Raw genomic sequence first — 22,158 nt, forward strand, 5'->3', positions numbered from 1 at the left:
CATTACTTGGGATGTCTAGCTGAAGGGAATGGCTCTGTGTAAAGATTCTTCCTCTTGAAACATTTGAAAAAGGGAACTATTTTAGGTACATAACACAAATTTCATGGAAATTGAAATTGAGACAGAACTTCTTAAGAATTCTTAATTTTCACTGTCACTCAGTGAGGCATTTTGTTCATCAAAAGACAACTAAATTAAGACTGCATTGTTCAAAATAAAATACAGAGATACTTTTTATTTGAGATATGTTTGGATTACCTCAGAGTTAAACTTCAGATGTTGAATGTGAATTCCTGTGATATGAAACTCTGTTCAGTAATACTATATACAAAGAAGGTTTAATTTGGAGTTGTTCCAAGTCTCTTATTAAGAGCTGTAAACCCAGAGTCCAGCTGCCCCATCCGCTGAAGTCAGACAGACAGCTGTGGGGAATGGGGGAGCTGTTTCCATTCACTACTGAACAATCTAATATGAAGGAAAGGAGAACAAAGGCAGTTCTGACACAAAAATGTGCAGGAATATTCCAGCATCCTCGCAGTTCTAAGTGGCACTCTACTGCATGTGTCAAGGTGTACGGGTTACTAGGGAATTCTTAGACAATAACTCCCCAAATAAAGGGGAAAATGGGGGTGGGCAAATGCACCTTTATAGACGTGGAAAAAAAAAATTAGAGATCTGGACTTCTTTGGCTTCACCTTTTTATATGCTTAGTGTGTTACCACAATTGATACTGCATACTGTATGAGGCACAAAGAGCCAAGACTGGTGTGGTGGTGGTGGTAACGATCTGTGTAAAGGTGCTTTCATCATAAGATCTTCTCACCACTCTAATTTTTTTGCAACATTGGGGCAGGTTGCCCAGAGAAACTGTGAATTAGCTCATCATTGAGAGTGTTCACAGCTAGGTTAGATGGGGCACAGGCATCAAAACTTGATGATTTTTAAGGTGCCTTCCAACCCAAACCATTATATAGTTCTGTGATAAGGCTATGAATTTTAAGAGCCATGAAAGAAAAACAGGCTCCATCATGACTAATTCAAAACCAAAGCAGATAAAGATCAGATGGAGAATGAGGGACAAGAGTAAAATATCACAGTGTTTTCCCCATTATGATTCCTTGACTTTTACCCTTTCAACACTCCACCCTGCCATCCTCCTTCCCTTCTCTATGCTGGAGTGGCAATCTATAGGGCACCAGTTACTCACCTTGGTGACAAAGGGCCCAAAAACCTGGATCCTTTGGGGAGGAGCTGGGGGAGCCTGTTTCCCTGGTTAGCAGTGGAGAGGAGAGGTGGGAGCCCAGCACCAAGGGTGAGGACATTTTCAGTGGAACAGCTTAATCCTCTGTTCCACCCTCATTGTGTGTAAATAGATTTGGCATGGCTGGGGTAGCCAAGGTCTGGATCTGGAGGTCACAGCAGGCATCTGCAGGAGAGAAAGGTAGAGACATAAATTACTATTTGAGAATCAGCCTTTGAGTAAGGCAGTGAGGAAAGCAAGCTTGAAAAGTGAACAGAGTGCTTGCGCCCCAGGTAAGGTCATGTTCTTTTGCTTGACCTTAACTGGAGTTTAATGAATTAGAAGTAATACACATTAAGATGAATGTGTACTTCCAAAGTCCATTATCATATGTACAGCCATAAGTGTGCTCTCAAGTAAATGTTTTCAATGTTGTTAGTGGCAAAAGGTAACATATTTTGGGAAAAAAAAGCCAATGAAACAAGCAAGAAATGTCTCATAGCAGAGGCAAGAGTGAAAGGATAGTGCCACTGGGGAGACAAGCAGATTGTATTTTGGTGTTTTACGGGAGACCATGAAATTCTTTTCTTCCTCCATCTAAAGAAGCCATATTAAAAAAAAAAAATTAAAACTAAATTTCTGTGAAAAATCTTACCTTTTGGAAAACAGAGTTTTCTAAAGAGAAGTGCTGTACCAAGGGAATGGCATGAAGCTGAATCAGGAGAGATTTAGGCTAGATGTTACAAAAGGTTTTTCTCCCCAGCGAGTGGTCACAACAACAAGCTTGACAGAGTTCAAGAAAAAAGCATTTGAACAATGCTCTCAGGCACTCGGTGAGGTTTTTGGGGCTGTCCTGTGCAGGGCCAGGAGTCGGACTTTGATGATCCTTGTGGGTCCCTTCCATCTCAGACTATTCTATGATTCTATGATATTTTCTGACCAGCTTCAGTCACAGACGGTCAATAAGTTTAATGCAGGCATAGAAAGAACATTTAGTCTTCAGCAGAGGAATGGATTTTTTCTGTGCAACTACTGGGTTTGCAAAGAACTGTGAATTGAATGGCTGAAGCACACAAGCCTGATGTGCAGGAATCAAAGATCTTAACTCTAGATGCTTTTGGTTTTATTTGGAAGTTTGCTATTATTTTTGCAGTCTAATGGGGGAGTTTCATTTGAAGAAGAAGAGGATATAGAGTGGTGGATGGCCTACTGGGGAATACGTTTTCTAGACTTGGTTCAGAGTCTGTTATTTCTCATAATTGTTAGAAGGAAGTCAAAGCTGAGTCTTCCCACCATGGATCATTCTTTCTTTCTCTGTTTTTTCCTTTTGTTATATTTTGGAGACTGTATATCTATTTTTAAAAAAGTGGACACTATGGAATATAAGAAAGCAGCTTGGCAAAGTACATTTTATAGCATCATAAAATAGTTTGAGTTTGAAGGGACCTGTAAAGGTCATATAGTCTAACCCCCTGCCCTGGGCAGGGCCAGCTTCAAAATGAGGTTGCTCAAAGCCCTGTCTAACCTGGCCTTGAATGTTTCCATATACAATGTACTGATGTGTTACAGTTCAGTTTGTATCATGACAGAGAAGTGGGTAGCAACTGCAGATCCAGATTTGTCTGCCAGAATATTTTGGCTGGAGAGTGGCGTTAGCTTTAGCTCTAATCACCACTATTGCTACTACCTGCCAGTTTACCGCTTCATTAAACAGCTGCAGCAATCAGATTAATTTAGTGTATACATCTGTTTTCCCTGTTTGTTCTAACTGATGCAGATGGGGTTTGGATCAATGCAAATCACACACTCACTAATGAAGAATAGGATATGAAATTTCATGAAGCTTTTTATGTTTTCTCATACAAGGTCATTCTTAGTCTATTTACCTATCAAGCTCTTCACTGTTCCTGAAGACCTATTTTATGGACTACTTCGAGTTGATGTGCAGAGTTTCTCTACACTGCTTTGGGGTCCATGGGAAACATCTCATTCCTGACACTGCAGAATGATTTGTAGTTGTGCATCCTGAGCTGCTTGCCTTGTATAGTTGTATTTTTGAGGTAAATTCTGTAGGATAACAGAAATTAATCCTGTTCTTATGCTTAACCAGCTTCTATTTTGTTTCAGCTTAATATTTCCTGGAGTACGGCTGGGCGCTGACAGTCAGTTCAGTGATTTCCTTGATGGACTGGGACCTGCACAGTTAGTAGGACGACAAACACTAGCAACCCCTGCCATGGGTAAGAATGATATGTTCTCCTCTGTTAAATGAATAATAGGACAATTAACTAATGCATACACTGCCAGACTACAGCACCAAAAGTACTTTTACCAAGTGTCTTCCTTCAATGTCAACAAGAAGGTCCTATCTGCAGTCACCAGTGTTCCTATCACTGCAGCATCCAAAGTGGGGTGAGAAACTATTTGCTCCATTTGAGGTACTGGCTAATCTTATTTGCAATTTGAAGGTAGGGGTTTTACTTCCCACACAAAATTATTGTGGCTTCTCCAATCATAGCTCACTGCAAAATCTCAGCTGTTCAGAGTTCATATTTACTAGACAGAAATTATATTGGATGTGACAGAGGGTTTCTGGCCAAACTGCACCTTTTCAAGTTTAGTTTGTCTCACTCCAGCAAGTGAAACTTCTGGAAAATTTGCGATGACCAGTAATCAGTCACTGATAAAGCCAGTGCTTTTCATGAGAGACATAAAGTCCTTTTCTACAACAGCTGCTGGGGGCTATCTGTGATCTTCTCTGTTTTCCAAACCAGTCTGTCATTTCCTTTAGCATCATTAGCTGTAGCTTCTTTATGAACAGGATATGAGTTGTGTAAGGAGTAAAAGAGTGCAGGACTGTGCAAGTATCTTTGGACACATTTGGGTTGGAGTTTTTTGGGCTTATATATGAGCATTTCTTAGACAAGCTTTAGGATGCTAATTGAGGAGTCCTTGATCCACTACTGTAATAATACTTCTCCTTGTGGAAATTATAAATGGCCAATGCTTCAATACAACTGTCTTGGTAAACGAGTAATTCATTTCCCACATTGAGACAGCTCTGAAAAAGAAGAGAGAAAAAGAAAAAAAATTTCAAAAGACAGTGTTCCCTTCCCAACTCATGGGCAGAAGGAAAACCATACTGAGAATGCTCTGAAGACCCTCTAAGGAAAACTTGCTGTATAAATACAAATAACTGCTACTAAAGCATTCATAAACATCAAACTTATTAAATTAACATTCCTCTTATTATTTTAGAAGAAAATGTATTAGTGAGGTTATTTGTCCAATAAGTATCTAAATGGCTGTATTGGCATGTATATAAGTGTCTGTAAGCATGTATATTGGCATGTATATAAGTCTACATTTCTTCTGTTTCTTTATTTTAATCTTGTTTTGCAATTTAAGATTTTTCTGCAGATAACTTGAGTACATTTATTTTTACTTTTTTTAGAACTCCATCTGCTATAGGCTCAAGTTTTGGCCCACTAAAAGCACTTCACCGTGTTTTTAAACAATTTTTAGAAGATCTGATCTGTAGTATCCTTTCATTAGTGATGATTTGAAGATGTTTGGATTATTGCTCCCCCTTCTGGTTACCTGTTGCATGTTTTATTTTGGATATGAGATACAGAGATGTGCTCTTAAAAAGGCTTGTTGGAATTTTCCTCTGAACTATTTTTAGTGCAAACCATGACTGTTTTTATTCAAGCAAAGTTTAATTGATAAAAAAAAAAATCTTTGTTGCTGTTCTTTCATACCTCACATACCAAAGTATAAACACTGCTTTAATATGCTGTTAGAGAAACATGTGAAAATCCCATGCCCAATTAATTTCAAAATGCTGTTTCTCTAAATCCAGACTCCAAATTCTATAGTTCAGGAGCAGCTATTTGTGAATTTTATTTAGACAATCAGAGCTTACATATCAAAGATATATGTATTCACGTATTTCATGGATGAAGTTAATTTATCTGCTCAAGTGTCATGTAGCTACTCATGTCATACTGTGCATTTTTTATTCTAAATAGCCTATTTTAATCTATTATAATCTAAATTAATTTCTCAGCTGATTCCATGATAGATGAAAGCATAGAGATACAATATTTTGAGCATCAGTATTTAGTTTATTGCCCTTGTATTTTATTGATCTAGATCAGAACAGTGATTAGTCTCAGAGTAAGCAGCTTCCTTTTTCTGCAGGAAATGTCATTTGTCAAAACTTAGGCAAGGAAACAAGTTTGACTGTTTAGAAATTAAAGCAGTATCTTTTTTTTAACATGTTGTGACATTTTAGTCCCACCAAATGCATTCCCCAAAAATGTGTATGGAATATTGATAAAAATGGAAAAATTGTCACCTGTGTGCTTGGTGAAGACTTTTGAAGAAAAAATACCTCTTTTTAGCTGGTATGAACTGTAAACCAAGAGAGGGAATCATACCCCCTAAATATATATTATTTAGTCCTTGTTTAAGGATGGAGAAGCTAAAGAGATCATCAGGAGAGATAACAAGTGCAGTAATACAGAAGAATAATACAAAACTAGTCTTTCTTTTTCTCACTTTTATACCTTATCTCCTGTGCTGTAATGCTTCTCTAAAATGTGGGCTTCTTCTTCTCCCTCTCAGGTGATATCCAGATTGGAATGGTGGATAAAAAAGGCCAGTTAGAAGTAGAAGTCATTAGAGCCCGTGGCCTCACACAAAAACCTGGCTCCAAATCTACCCCAGGTATGGAAAAAACTGTACACAATAATGCTTCAAGAAGGGAGCAGCTTGTGCTAGTGCTACTGTCAGTGTCAATCATGTACATAATATATATTATTATAATATTACTATGTATATTGTAATAATACTGTATCATTTTATAAGGACATTTGTTGAAGCTCTAGTGATTTATAGAAACAATTATTAGAGGAGATTTCGAATCAATACCCCACCCACTGCTTATTGTAACACCTGGAACAGTTCTTTTAAATAACATTTAGTGAAAATGGTACTTTGCAATCTCTTTAGGAGCTAAAGTTCAAAGAGCAATTCGTGTCTGTGATTGGAGTGACAGAGTCTTAAAGGTTCCTTTTGCTTTGAACTACCTCTGACCCCTAAGCATTCATAGAGAATCAAGAATAGTTGTCAGTGACAGCTAACTCCTAGAAAAAGAAAATGTTTTTTAAATTACTGACTTGAAGTGTTGTTAGTAACATCTTAGGTCATTACATTGAAAGTTTATAAAAATCAAATTGATTTCTTGTGGTCTGTGTTATCTTTTTTATGAATATAATTGTATTCAGATTATGCAATTGCAAAGATAAAATAAAAATAACATGTCATTTTCTTTCTACTCTGCTTCCTTTTAAGGCATTTGTCCTCCATTTCAGGTGTGCACTGTAAGTCCAAACATAACATTCTTGATGTTCTGTTTGCAGCTCCGTATGTTAAAGTGTATTTACTGGAAAATGGAGCATGTATAGCTAAGAAGAAGACAAGAATTGCAAGGAAGACACTTGATCCTCTGTACCAACAGACACTGGTTTTTGAGGAAAGTCCACAGGGTAAAGTCCTTCAGGTCAGTTTCTTCTTAATCCTATTTTAGGCTGTCATTTGGGGAATCGCTTGCATTTTTACTTAAATTGTATGTGTAATTCCATTCTAACTCATAAGCATTTAATTTTATAAATACCATTATGGACATCCTTGTAGCTTGTGGTTTCAGACTTGAAAAATGTCTTATTGCATTAAACATTTATTTTTTGTTGACTCTTGTTCCTGTCCTGCCATGAGGTTTTCCCATGAAAGGGAAGCAGTCATTCACTCTTGAGAAGAACATTTGCCTTATAATAGCAAGAGCAAACATACATAAGCACAGGTTTAAGTATATAACCCTCTATAAGCGTGGATTTGGGGACAATCATGAACCTTAATTTTATGTTCTTCCAGGTAATAGTCTGGGGAGACTACGGCCGAATGGACCACAAATGCTTCATGGGAGTTGCCCAGATCCTTCTGGAGGAACTGGATCTGTCCAGCGTGGTAATAGGCTGGTATAAATTATTTCCACCTTCATCGCTAGTGGATCCAACATTGACTCCCCTGACACGTAGGGCTTCCCAGTCATCTCTGGAAAGTTCAACTGGGCCTCCCTGCATTAGATCATAGTAGCAGGTGCTGTCTATTCAAAAACATCACCCAGGATAACAATTGGAACCAGATATTCACACCGTCAGGAAACACTGTTGGAGAGAGACAATCACTTCTGTTTTTGCTTGTAGTAGTTATCTAAACAAATGTCTGTCTGTTGAGAGATGGCTTAAATTGACAGAACAAAGGTATATCACATACAGCTAATCTATTAGCAGCTATCACTGATGCTTATAATGATTAAAAAAAAAAAAAAAAAAGAGAAAAGAAAGGAAAAAGAAAAAAGAGAGAGACATTTAAATTCGACCTAAGTCAAAGATGACCCAAACTGGAAGCTCTCACTCTGTTAACAATGTTGTTTTTTCACATTTTGAGAGAGCCCTCAAGCAATGTTACCTTCCTGGTGTTTCAACAGTTTTTCTGTACTTGTCACTTCCACTAGTTTTTTTGCCACGTGATTCTGATAGTTTTGTAGAAGTCCTCACAATGCTAACAGAGACCCTTCCTTTCTTCTTCTAAACCAAACAAAAAAGGGCTGAAGCATATCTCTGTAAGCATCGTTAAAGTGTTCAGCAGCCACAATTACAATTCCAGTGAGTTCAAATTGTTCCTCAGTTCTGCTACTTACAAGTCTTTCACGTGGGAACCCAGAATAAATGACCAATCTAAGTTATATTCTTAAAAATAAAAATCATCACAGTGCCACTTTTTATTTGTAAAAAGCAGATATGTTTGCATTATATATATATATATATAAAATAATTTTTCGGTTTATGATGTTTTGCATGGAAGAATTTTGAAGAATTCTGCAACTACTGCTGGGGACTGGTATAAAGCAGCTTTAGTCTTAATTTTGACATTGAATATGTTACTGGTAATGCAATTTTCCTCCTAGAATTGGAGAGGAAATACTTATGTTTCTGTGTATAAATGTATATTTGACTTCCCAAAATGTTGACCAGGAATGAATTGAGCATATGACACTTTCAGCTGTACCCAGGCTTCTCTGATGTGTGTCACTTCAGACGCACCTGTCTGCCCTGGATAGAGCATGGTATGAGTTCTTCAATGTTTCACTGGAGATTCCAGTTGAAATATTCTGCACTTACTAATGTTTTTACCAAATTTTAGTTTACATTTCTTTGAGATTGATGCAAGCACAAGGCTTGATTTTTTAACGCAAGATATCTTACTTTTTGAAGAAAAAAAAAATCAAATTTCAATTTGCTTTTTATTCATTTGAGTTCTTCTTGGCCTTGAATCCCTTGTGATATTCTGTAAATGTGCGAAGAACTGCAGATTCCTGCAGGTGCATTGATATGTTTCCCCTCCTTTTACAGGCCATTCAATTTTGTGATCACACAAATAGAGCAGCATGACTTGGAACTGTTCAAAGCTGCATGCACGTTTTGTAAAAAGAGATGAAAAAGGTTATTTAATAATGTATGTTAGTTCCACATAGGCCAGCTTGTATGTTGCATGTACTTGTACAGTTTGCTCGTAATTACTATACTGAAGTAACCAAGAAATCTAAGCCATCCATTTTTCTTATAGACATTTTGCAGGTTTTAGCCAGGCTAGGTCTGTGGGTCTGGTGCTAAATGTCTATAGATGGACTTTATTTTTTACCCTATGGAAAACGTGATGTAGTACGGACCAAATTCCTTCTAATAACTATTTTGGTGTAGATTCCTACTGTGGGGCTGTAACACATGTAGAAACTGTGTACACACTAGGTTTTAATTCATAGACATACTGCCTGCACCAAGTGAACTATTTATTATTACTCAACACATGGGAATTATTCTGCCCATCTTTCCATAGGGCACAGATTGGTTACTGCTCGACCTGCTGAGCAGGAAGAACTCAAGCATTGGTGCACTACTACTAGATCCTGTTCTGTCTTAGTGGACAAAAACCAACTAGCTATAATTCAATAGTATCTTTCTATTTTGACCACTTGTCTTAACACTCCCCTGTGCTTTTAAATGAACTTCCAACTCATGTTATGTAAACATGTTTAATAAAATTTCCTTTTCATGTCCAGTATAGTAGTTGTGCTCTCTGTATGTTCTGAGGTTCATCTGTGATTCTGCTTGCTGCAGGACTGTGTGATACGTGTTAAGGAACAGTAAAATAAGTAATTTCTATGGTTCTTTTGATTGTTGTAAAAGTGTATGTTGAAATCTGGGGCCAAAAACTGAGGCCTGGTGAAAGTCATATTTAGTTGGCTTCCTTTTCCCTGAGAAAGCAGCCAAATTGTGCTCTCATTTGTTGAAACAGGCGAATTGAAGTTAAAAAAAAATTAAAAATTAGCCAAATCTGTTGACATCAAATCAGTTTGCTGGAGAGGAATGATGCTGTGACTGCATGTAGTAGGGCAGCAAGGTGATATGAGCCTGGCACCAGGGCTCCACTTGATATGTGCTGAGCCTTTAAGATACAACTACTGACCTTTGGCACTTTTTAAAACCGTGAACATGCCCTTCTATTGTGATGCTGTTATGAACAATGCTTTACAGAAATTTACCTGAGAGCAGAATTTGGCACTAAAATTTTGCTAGAGAAGCAAAGATTATGTACTTATTTTTAGTTTTCCATGTCCCACAGAGATCTGATCACAATTTATTAATAACATAAAGACACTATTGCCTCACTTTGAACACATTTGTTTATTACTTTATTTAACTGAATACATGGTTAAGATACTGAAAAAATTACTAATTAAACATGGTAAATCACTGAACAAAAGGCATGTTATTCTGTGTGGTGGGAGCGATCTGTTTAAATACAGAATTTTTCATTCTGTTGCAAAAAGCCCTCAACTTTATTAATCTCATTACTTTGACCACTTTGTCAAAGTGGTCTAATACTAGGATACCTTTTCCTTTCTAATCCTGAGAAATAAATTAAGTCCAGCATTACTGATCTCCCCCTAGAGGACAGAAAATATAGCAGCAAAAGAGCATGCTAAACTATTTCATTTATGGTGTTTCTGATGAACAGGGATCGTAAATGGCAAGATTTTAAGAATGACGTAGTAGAGCACGCTAGGTCAGACAAATTTTGTGCTGGACTCCTTTCCCAGGGACTGCTGTCTTTTAAAAACTCATTGCTGAGTGTTGGGATTATAGTGCATAAATAAATCAGCTGAAGTTCCCTCTTGGTTTGACCTTAAGAATGCAGTACTGCCTTATATATACGTCATGCAGGGGAAGAGCAAAGATTATTAAACTCATAATACCTGTCATATCACACAGTTCTTTTCTTTGTGATTAGTGAATGTTTTAAATTTTATATTCAAACGCAAATTTATGTCTCTTTGTGGGCAGAGGAAGAAGCTTTCGGTCTTAACCTTTGTGTTAGAGAGGCATCAGAACTGCTGTGAGTGGATAGGAAAAAACAGTTTCATGACCTCATATTTTCATAATTCACAGAAAAATTACATGTACAGTTTGGCCGCCTGTTTTCTCAGAAGTCAGGTTCAACCCAGATAAGGGTTACAGAAGAAACACAGAAGACAAGTTCAGAGAGGGCTTTCAGTGGCTGTTCTGTGTCCTCCAAGGTTTTACCTATAGCCTGTAACTTGTCCTCTATGAAGTTGTCTGTTCGCAGCTCCTGTGTAGTCATTTACTCCACTATCTACAGCCCATTTAACTCAAGGAAAAAGAGTTAGAGGATTTCTACTCTTCTTTTGCCTTAAACAAAGAAAGTCACTGCAGTCTTCCTTTAAAGCCCCAAATGGTCATTCCATCATACCCTACTATAATTCTGCAAGCATCGCAGAAAGCAATCTGCAAGAAAGTTTACTGTTGTCAAAGGATGAGATTTCTTTTTCATGCCAGGTAAGGAGCATTCTGTTTGTTGTGAATAAAAGCTCTTCTAACATCTATCAAGAGTAGAGTCTCAATACTTCTTCCAGTCCATTGACTACTCTCTAGGAGAAGAAGAAAATGCACAGGTCATGTATGAATTTTCTCAGTGTCTGCAGGGATGCCCATGTATGCTGGTAGTTAAATACCACGCTTATGAAAGAGGTTGTGTGTGGCAGTCAGGTCACACAGATCAAATGGTCTTTCGAGTTTTGTGATTTACACTCCCTCCTGGGATTTGGAGACAGGAGGGGAAACTGCCTTCTAGATGATGCTAATGATTCAGCTGCAGACCCTGGTCTAATGAAATGCTCCTTAGTTAGGTATTTTCTAGTTTTGAAGCCATAGTTTTGAATTGGGACATAAAACCTTATACATTCTGCCTTGTCAAGTCAAAATGTCTTAGAAGGTACTGAGGGAAAAGGCATAAATCAAAATCTGATTTATCAAAATCAGATTTGTCAAAACCTGTAGACTGCAGTTTATCAATACAGAAATTCAGATAAGGCAAATATACAGCTGTATGTTTACCTCTATTAGTATAAGAACTGCATTCTCAAGAGCCAAGTCTTTTGGACGTTTCAGCTGCTTGCTGCTAGGAAAGTGACACCTAAGAATTTCACAGAAATTTTTAGATTGCCTCTGGAAAAATTGCCTTCAAAAGGTGATAAGCAGGAGCTCATTATTAGAATGCTCATTGGACAGCTCAGAATTATTTATTTTTATTATTTTTTATATGTCTACAGCTTCAGAGCCCTACAAATCAGTAGTAGCCCACGTGGTAAAGCAGTGGTCTGTAGTGAAAGGCTGTGGTATCACCCTCTGTGTGGATTTGCACTAAGTCTGAAATCATTAATTTCAGTGAAGACTGAGTTTTTTTATTAACATTTCCTTCTCATTTATATCAGTGAGATATACTGTGTGACTTTGAGAACCTATTTATGGGCTTCTGCACTCATCATTTTGTGATTAATTAAATGGGGGTAAGTGTAATTCCCTATTTCAGAGATATTGCATAAATACAGACAGAGCAGAATATAAATATTCAAAAAGCATTTCTGAGGTCCTCAGGGATATAAATAACATAAGAAGATTTCATCTTCTCCTGGCTCCCAAGGCGTTTTTTACACTGACAAGTATCAGGAAGGAATATCTTCTTTATTTGAACCTTGTCACCCTATTTCCGCTACAGCCAAAAAAAAGTTCCTGAACCAAAGCAAGATGCTGAAATTTTTTTAGCTTATGCCAACACCTATACAAAGAATTTTTAATAGAGAAGATGTCTCATGTTCCAGACTCCTACTCTTCAAGAAGTACAGCAGTACTATCACCTCTGCCTTTCCAGTGCCTTCCCATTGTCTGGTCTGACTGGCCTAGGCTGCTTTATTGCAGCAGGTCTTCACAGAACCAAGATGCCCATCTCTATGGTAGACCAGTGATTATAGAAGGCAGAATAATAATTCCATTTAAAACAAGATCATGCAGAGGGCAGTAAGACAATCCTAAATATTTTAAGAACTCTCGTCATGCAATTTAGGCCAAAAATTAAGATTTTCAAATTCAGCAAATATTGCAAAATAGCAATTCAATTAAATGTTACAGTATATACCAAAAAGATTTCTTTTAAAGTCTGTTTGATAACTGTATTTGCATGCTGCAGAAAGAGTGTCCACTCAGAGGGAAAACCATAGCAATATTACACTACGGTGTAAGAACAAAAAAGTCTAACGCTATCTAATTCAGAGACTCAGAGATATCTTTGAGGGAAATGTTTTCTAAACATTAGCTACTGAGCAAAGTTAGAAGCCAAAGTCAGCAGCAGCATTATACTTGGGCTGCTGTCTGTTAAAGATGCAGCAAAAAAGAGAGCCCATGAACTGCATCCTCCAGGTTTAGAAAGGGATGCATTTCTTGCAGAGTGACAGACAAGGTCTGAGATTAAGTTAGCAGCCCTTCAACCCCTATAGGAATGGCAAAACAACACACACACAAAAAGGCAATTACAATACAAAAAAAAATTCTTAAAAAAACATGTAAAATACTTTCTTAGGATTTTGAAGGCCTGAGAATGCAGCTCTGAACCAGATAAGAGAATATCCAGATTTGGAATGAGTCCCCAGGTATCCCTCATACCACAAGTCAGAAGGACTGGATGTCTGTTAGCAGCCAGTGCTACAGAGGAAGCTTTTTCTAATGGGGCAGTTTTCATGTACAGTTTGGCCACGCTTTTATCTTTGCAGATGGTGTGACACATGCACTGCCTGTGAGATTAACTTTAAGGGGATGTCAAGGTGGGTATATTTAATCTCAAAATCTATGTTGTATAAGAGAGTTTCTTGCATCAGCTCTGATAAAGTTTCATGTACAATGTTAAAGAAGTCAGGTGCTCTGTGATGGGTAAACCAGTAAGCCACAAACAGGTCCCCACGGAAAGCAGAGCAGAAGCTCAGGAAGCATAGAGGGGGAGGAAGGAAGGGACAGAAATAGTGCCTCCGTTCACCTGGGGGAAGCAAAACAGGAGACCCAAGGAAAAACTTATGGCATAATTGCTCAGCCCCTGTCTTTTTGATTGAAAGCTTCAAAAAGAAGTGGCCACTCCTTGAAGCCTTATGGGTGCAGTGCACATCTTCCTGAAGGATCAAGGGATTTGGCCCAACTTCATTGCTTTTTGACAAGCAGGGCTTGTCAAAAAGATACCATGCACTGTTGGTTGAGAAGGTGGTGTTAGGTCACAGGTTGGACTTCATGATCTCAAAGGTCTTTTTCAACCTAGTTGATTATGTGATTCTGTTTTACTTTCTGACAGATGACTGTCTAGAAGTTAACCAGGACAGAAGAAGTAAGTTGATGGCACAAATAATCTTTTGAGTTGCTCTGTACCTAGTCTCAAAAGGCACATAAAGTCTGTAATTGCAAGGAATAGGAAGCATCAACAAGCTTCTCACAGGCAGCTTGAGAGTGGCTTGTTGACCTCTTTTGCTTCTTTTTATCTGGTAGGAAAAAGGCTGAGATTTGTGAGACAGCTGAAGTACAGTATCTGCTCTTCTAAAAAATGTAAGAGATTTTCTTATTCGCATCTCTTGCTCTTTTCCATCATTGCTCTTGCAAAACTGTGAGGCAAAGTTTAGTGGAGTTTGGTGCCTGAACTCAGCTTTCAGTTGTTCTGCTCCAGGGATGCCAGCAGCTCACTTGATCCCCAAGCCTATTGGTGGAACAGATGAGCCATTCATATTAAAAACAAATAATGCAACCCTCAGGCCTTGTTTATTCATCATGTGTACGAAAAGACAGAGGGAAGAAACACAACAAATTTTCTTTTGTTGGGGAGCTCAGAACAGAATTCTTGCTGCACCAGACGTCACTGCTGTGCTATCCATATAAAGCTTCAGCTCCACTGTACATGCAGACTTCTTTCTTAGATGTCTGTTATGCCATTCTTAAATCATACTTCCATAAAACAAATCCCAAAATGTAAAGGTGGAGAGGGAGATGTCACCATGACAGGGCTTAACCTTATCTCTTTGTTCTTTCGGTGGGTATCTCCCCTCCCAACACCAGCACTCATCTTAGTCTTGTTCTCCCATTTTTTTGTGTGATGACAGCTCAGAGCTTAATCTTGCTGTCTCCAAAGAATACCTGTTAGATTTGACAACATTTACATTTCTTCAGAGAGTGAGAGCGAATGGAGGAAGTCAGAGGACTGTTGAATACCTCACCTCTCTGTGGCTGCTCTTCAGTTTGTACATGGCTGCTCTTGTGGCTGGTTTAATCCCACTATTTCCTCCCCTCACCTATCTCATGCACACTGCATTTTTATGGACTCTGTATTTGCTTTGTCTGCGCTGTAGAACATGGAACCTGGCCACTGATTTCAATGAAGCCGAACCCAAAGTGCTTTTGCGACAAAAGGTGCCTGACACACACAGTGCACACGGTGTGGCAAGGCACTCCTGGTGACAACACCCAAAGCAGAAGGCCAGCCAGCCATTCCGGCTGTGCAAAGCACAGGGCTTCATCTGCCTTTCAAGGAGGCAACGATCCGTGCAGCAAAGGCGGAGGTGACAGCCTCTCGCTGTGACAGGAGGACATCGCCTGGCTCACAGATGAGCCATTCATTTTTTATTTTCATACTGCAAGCGCCCTAGTAAGAGCAAAAGCTGGCACCTTCTGGAAATGCGCGGCTTCAGAAGGGCAGCCGCAGAGCAGGGCTCTGGGCTGTAACAGCCCGGGGCCCTGGGGGGGCTGAGGGGCAGCGGCATGGAAAATGCGCCGCCACGGCTGCCCAGCCCAGGCCTCGCAAGTACTGTTAGCAGAGTAGAGACGGTGAATGTGCTCGGGGAAGCGCACTCGGCGGGCAGCGCTTGGCTGCGAGCAGCGGAAAAGGCCGGAGGCGGTCAGGCCCGCACGGGGCTGAGCGGCGGGCGGGCCCGCGGTGCCTCACGGCCGGCCCGGCCCCGCCCGCGCTCCCCCGCGGCCGCCGGGGGGCGCCGCAGCACCGCGGGCAGCGCCGCGCGGGGCCGGGCCCGGGCCGCCGCTCGCCCCTGCGCGGGCCCCGGCGGGAATGCGGGCAGCGGGCGTCAGCCTTCGTCAGGAGCTTTTTATGGGAGAGAAAAAGGAAAAAAAGCCGCTGTATGGTTTTTTTCCCAAGTGTCGGATGTTCCCTGGGTGTGCAGTGAAACCGGGTGTGTGATCACTGGCTGTGCCTGTGTGTTGGTTACACGTAAGAACTCTCAAAACAGTCGAAAGTTCTGAAGGGGGAATCGTAAAGCATACAAAGAAATAATGGTTATATTTAACGGTCCACCCTGTTCTCTGATTCAGTAGTGATTATGAACTCACTTAAATCAATGTAGTTCCTCTAAGGAGTGTTTTAAAAACCCATTTTTCCCCATTCCTGCATTATTAGCAGTGGCTGCTCTGACAGATTAATGTCAGGCTACCGTGTCGTTCGGCGACAAGGCTTATTTTGTTTCCAAAGTGCTGCTTTTATTGTTAGACTGCGCTGTACCCTCGCTACACCTTCGTAAATTTCCGATTAAGCTGCAAGTGAGATATATCAGGAGAATTTCTTGCGGCCAGTGAAACCTTGTGCAGGAGTATTATTAAACTTCAGTGATAACCTCTTTAGGAGAAAAAAGAAGATATCACTGCTGACAACCAAAATGGTTTGAAATCTCAGGTACTGCCTATCTAGCTGCTATCTAAGAAAACTAAGGCAACAAGGGCATAAACCAAAAGATTTTGCTCGGTCAGAGGGGACAAAAAAGCAGGCTGGGTTTGGGGAAGCAAGGTCTAGTTTGCCCCAAGCCGTAAAAAAGCACTCAGCACCATAAAGGACCTAAAGCAGGGAACTGCACAGGACTGTTGTGTGTAGCACCATGTAACTTAGCATGGCCTTTAAGTTGCCAAATGAATGGATTAAAGTCTACATTCCTTCAGCTCACCAACATCCTCAAACAGTAAAACCTAAATTCTTCTGGGATTTGGGCTCAAGCTGACCTGGCACAGAGAACCTTACAGTTCAGCTGAAGGCCATCAGACAGTGCAATTGTGAAAGGGCCAAGCCCTAAGGCCAGTGCTAGAGCTTCTCTCTACAAATCTCAGTGGGGTAATAACACAGGACCCTGGCTTAGGACTCTAACCCAGCTGTTGGGAATCTAAAAAGAGAGCACAACTAAAAGAATGATGCTCAACTTGTTATAACACTGAGTGAACAAGGAACAACATGCTTTGCTACCCCTCTGCTTATTTAGCTGCAGTGCGGATTACTTAGAATAGAACTCCATGTTCTGTTAGATGGCAATGAGAAAAGTGCTTACTTTTTATAAGTGCTTACTTTTTTTTGCTTTGGAAGATCCCAAGCATAAAAGTCTGCAATTATAAAACCTACCATTTCTCAAATTAGCTAGTGTGACAGGGTAGCTGGACTTGGTGTTAGTGTCACACTAGGTCACAGGACCAAACTTCATACACTTTATCCTGCATTTCCATCTTCTTGAAACTCCCCTCTCCTGTGTAAGATGAAGGACATCAACAGAAAGTGTCCTTGGAATTTTCCCCCGAAGCTCCAGGCCATTCCAGGGGACAAAGCTGGAGATTCCTTATGTCCTGGCAATGCTTGGATGCTAGAAAAGCTCCTCTAGTTAACGACTGGCAGAGCTTACAGCAGCCTTCAACCTGCTATAACATGCTCTGAAGTGAGGACAGCTGCAGGCAACACTTACTTCTTTTGAACTATGCTCCAGTCTCATGTGCACATGCTGCCCTTCAGCAAGCTATCACAACTGCAGGCAGAGAAGGGAGGGCCTTGCCTGCAAGCTACAGCCTCCAGTTTTGTAGCTCTCTTACTTCCTTGTGAATGGGGCTGGTGAAAGCCTGCCGAGTTGGCTTCACTTGGGTATGCAAGCAAGATTCAGCAGGACTTGTTCACAAAACTTGACACCAGACCAAGCCCTTCAGATGCACATTCCTAAGCCCACTCCTCCCCTTTAGGGTATTTTATGTGAGCCACTCCCAGGTTTCCCCCTCACCTTAATTACCTTTTTGTAGGGATCAGCTCTATGTGTGCATGCATGCTAATGCTAGGAAGGGCTGTCAGTGTAGCTTTGCAGCCCAATCTCTTCTATGATCCTGTGGCTTCAGGCTGCAGCTTTTTTTCCCAGTGCTTAAATGCAACACGTGGATATTAGGCAAGGGCAAGAATTTGCTTTCTCTTGCACACAAAACAAGGAAATGTATTTGCTTAAATGCAACACGTGGATATTAGGCAAGGACAAGAATTTGCTTTCTCTTGCACACAAAACAAGGAAATGCATTCTGCCTCACCACAGCTGCCGCAACCACAGCTGCACTGCCGAACCAAATGCACTTGCTGGCTTCTGCCCCTTCCCTCATTGCTGTTCCTCCTCTAGAGCCTCTAGACACCAGTCCCAGAGTGGGGACTGTCCACCTGTCTTGAGGTGGACAGAGGAACCCTTGATAAGTGAGCGCAGGCACGTGCAGAGATGAGAGCTGGCATGACCCCAGGCGAGTATTGAACCGAAGGATGTTACAAGGCCATCTGAGGAAACACCTCATTGGAAGTACACTAATAGGCTGGAGTTAATGGTCCTTGCCTTGCAGCCCTTGTAAAGTCCCACTGGAAACTGGCTACAGTAAGAGGGGCTAGGAAAGCAGAGACATAAATTGTTAGCTCCCAGCATGATTCAGAAGTATCTGTCCACATTACTGGGGTGAGTCAGAGCCTAGAAAGATCTTTGTGATCTCTGAAGATAACCCAAAGAATTCCAACCCTTGAGAAATAATTTCAGACATTAAATTGGTCTTGTCTCCGAATCTGAGCTAATTTTTAGTGGATGCAGGAGTCCCTGGATGAAGGTTAAACAGAGTGGCTGAACTTACCTTGTCATTGGCTTTCTTGTTATTGATTGATTTGGTTGTTTTGGGGTTGGTTTTTTTAAAATGCTTTTGTGGTGGGTTTTTTGTATCTTTTCATGTTTCAAAAGGATTGAAAAGAAGTGGAAACACTAACGGGTATTTTGGCTTGTTCTGCTGTGTAGAGGGTTTCTGTGCCAGTTACCTAGGAAACTGCTGTAGGATTGAATTTGGATGGATGTGTTGTCAACTGCAAGTGAGTACAGTGGCTTTTCAAGAGGTGGGGAAGCGTGTAAAATGCAGAGGAAATATAAATGCCTGTAATGTGATTCCTGGGTAAGACGGTGGTCCTCTTTTTGACTAGCATTTTGTAGGCACCCTGACAGCTGCACAAAGGGATCGCAGATGGAGTGCATGGCCATGCCTTGGCACCTGAGCTTGAATGCCCTCATGTTTGTAAGCTGGGTTAGCATTCATTTAAATGTCAAACCATTACTGCAAAAAGAGTACTAAGGTTGCTATTAAGCATTTTGCCCATTTTATTACAACAGAATTATGATGATCCTTTCTAGAACCTTTCTAGACATTTGAATTGCAGCACTGAACAACTTTGCAAAAAAAAAAAAACCAAAGAAAAAATATATAAAAAGAATAATAAAAGACATTTAATGATATATTAGATACATCTAAAGGCTTATGCAATGAACAAAAATGTGACTACAGAGCTTTTGCTGGAAATCATCAATAATTGGCCTTTTTTTTTAATACAGCAGCAAAATTATGAAAAAGCAAATAACTAAGAAAAAGCAAGTGCTTCAGTCTGGGGAAATTCTATTGATGTCTGTCAGTTCTGCCATGATGGCTAAATCTGCAAGTGGTTACTTATCTCACAGGAGCCACAACTTAGAATGGTCCATGGCTGAAAAAACAATCAGCAAAACAGTGCAGATTACTTAGAAGAGAACTCCCACAATTTCTCCTATTCCCTCCCCCTTTCCAAAACACACACAGGATTAACATTTGGGCTTATACTGAACACCAATTTCCTTGTACTTCTACAAAGTGCACTTCAAATGGCAAATGCAAACTCCTAGTAGTTTATTCATGTTATGACAGATGTCATTATTTGGCAGAGCAACATGTAATCTTCAAAGGTTTGGTTTCTTCCCCCACCCCCAAGCAGGTGAGCAAGTTTCCAGCCTGGAAAAGACCGATTGTGCTACTTGTTTTGGGTAGGCAAGAGCACCAGGTAAGAAGAAGCATTGCCCTCGTTTGACTGGCTAAAGCTCTGAGACAGAATCTGCTTCAGAGCCACTTTCTAAGACCAGCTTGTCTCTGTTCCCTACATCTGTGCATCCACCAGTGTGCTTACATCCCCTGCATTTCTCTCTGCAGATGCTTCTCTCCCCCCAAGGGTGTAAAATGAAAGCTGAACTTAGCAGTTCTAACTTCGGGTCTGACTCTTGGGTTGGGAGTGAGTGCTGCCCAGACTCTATCTTCAGGGCAGGATGGGTCCCTTGGAGCTGAGGGTTGGATGATGGTCCCCCCAGAAATTTGGTCAACTTCTATTGCACTGGCACATGTACATGACTAAGAGCACCTTGCGGCATACCTGGACTCTGCCCCTGCCTGCACTGCTGACCAGGAGGCCAGGCTGCGCGGGCCCAGCTGCTGCTGCTGCTGTCAAAAAGAAGCCGTGGTATCTCCGATGTCTTATCTGCTGCTTATAAGAATATAGACACCCCTGATCACTATTTCTTCAACAACACCTTTAACAATATTTGCATTGGAGATTACCCAAAACCTACAAAACTGCATGCTGATGAGCCTGGAGGTGGCTCCAGTTCACTCTGTTGCATCCAAGCTTTTCCTCTGGCCTCTGTCTTTGGAGATGGGCTGAAGTGACATCCAGAGCTGGACTCCCTTCCTCCCTGCTCAAGCAGATGTGCACACAAACCTAAGCAGACTCCTCTATTTCAGGCCCATCTGTAACCTGTGTAATGAATAATGTACAATGGATTTGTGGTCTACATGTTTATTAAGTGACTCAGTATTTCCAGTGGAGATTTTGTGCTCATGTTTTACTCACATCTCAAAACCCACTCACTCTTTTATTATCCCCAACAGCAGTAGGTGATAATAAATTATACAACTGCAGATGACGGTAACTATATCAACAAACAAATTGTATCAATTTTCAGTGTGAGTTTAAAGCTTCATTTACTGGTTGTGCAAACTCTGAAAAAGGAATTTGGGAACGCTGCTGCTGTTATTAAATGTTCTAACCGGGCTGTAATCCAAACCTTCCATAAGGCGTCTCTAGAGAAGATTTTTGCCTACTGTGTACCACTGCTTTTACATACGAGATTAAGGATTTATGTACATAAGAGCAGAGAGAGAACTGCAACTAACAGAACAGTGACAGGTCTCTTTGTTACTCCGTGGAAAGGCTGAAAGACAAAAGGCAGCAGTGGTGGATTTTAGAGCTAATCCCCCTCCACTGCATTTGTAGAAACGCATTTATTCTTTCCAAAAAACAAAGGCTTGTAGAAAAACGTCAATCAATCAACAGTGCAGCTACATTATGTGTATTGAAGCAAGCTCATATGCTCTCTAAATTATTCTGAATCCTATTTTAAGCTTAATAATCTACTCAGTAATTTGTATGGCCGTGGAAAGACGTGAGCTTATGCCACAGCAGCCGTTTTGAAACAGCCGAAGACCTGTGGTGAGGGATTGAACAAAGCTACTTTTTGGGAAAGTAGTTGTAGCTGTATTTGGCAAGTTACAGTATCCTTTCCAAAAGGAACAGAGACTGTTTGTTGGGAAACCCATATCTATGTGAAAATGGTACACTTCAATCACAGGATACAATGCTTGGTCAAATGTAAGAGCATCTCACCATGGCATGTGGTGTATTCTTGTTTCACTTGAACTTCCCATTTTCAGTTGTTTATACTTGTGGGCTGCGTGGGAAAATAGGCTTGGATCTCTGTCACTTGCCTAAATGATGCTTACCACCTAGGTGCTGGATGGAGCATATAGGTGAGACAATATGACTGAGACTTTCAGTGAGAGGAGACCATCCTGCAGGCTCTGAATTTCTCCACATAATGATCCTGATCCCTCTGGGTCTGGGACAGGCTGAAGCGACTCAGAGCTGACTAAGCTGCTGCATGACTAAGCCTCCTGGACCTCACTAGACTCAATAACTAATACTTTTAACTGAGCTGCTGATCACCGTCCTGACATGCCAGCTGGATTTTGCATGTTTCAGTGCCCATAAATATGGTTAGGGCTGTCATGAACCTCTTCTGTCTGCTCCTTTTGCAGTTGTTCCCAGGGATTGAGAAGAAGCCCTCTGACAGTAGAGCTGAGGAGGTTTCAGCTCAGAAAACTCTTGAAAAAGGGCCCTCAGAGAGACTGAACTTAATCCCCTCCCTTTAATTGCTATTGGGACCTAGTGAAAGTACATATTTGCAATTAAAGTTGGCTGTTAAAGTGTTCTTGGAGTTTGGCACCTTAACTTTGACA

General features: G+C 40.6%; 1 protein-coding gene across 47 annotated transcripts in view; it reads left to right on the forward strand.

The window, feature by feature from the left end:
• Positions 1-9,427, forward strand: part of RIMS1 (regulating synaptic membrane exocytosis 1) — a 364,651-nt gene extending 355,224 nt beyond the window's left edge. For all 47 annotated transcript variants that reach the window (XM_072926549.1, XM_072926565.1, XM_041715055.2 and 44 more), the window contains 4 exons: positions 3,368-3,480; positions 5,870-5,971; positions 6,667-6,806; positions 7,178-9,427. In XM_072926549.1, coding sequence (XP_072782650.1) covers positions 3,368-3,480; positions 5,870-5,971; positions 6,667-6,806; positions 7,178-7,396 — 574 coding nt within the window. In that variant the 3' untranslated portion in view covers positions 7,397-9,427. The remainder of the gene's footprint in view (positions 1-3,367; positions 3,481-5,869; positions 5,972-6,666; positions 6,807-7,177) is intronic.
• The last annotated feature ends 12,731 nt before the right edge of the window (positions 9,428-22,158 follow it).

The sequence above is a fragment of the Taeniopygia guttata genome, chromosome 3, assembly GCF_048771995.1.
Source record: "Taeniopygia guttata chromosome 3, bTaeGut7.mat, whole genome shotgun sequence".
Classification (NCBI taxonomy): Eukaryota; Metazoa; Chordata; class Aves; order Passeriformes; family Estrildidae; genus Taeniopygia; species Taeniopygia guttata.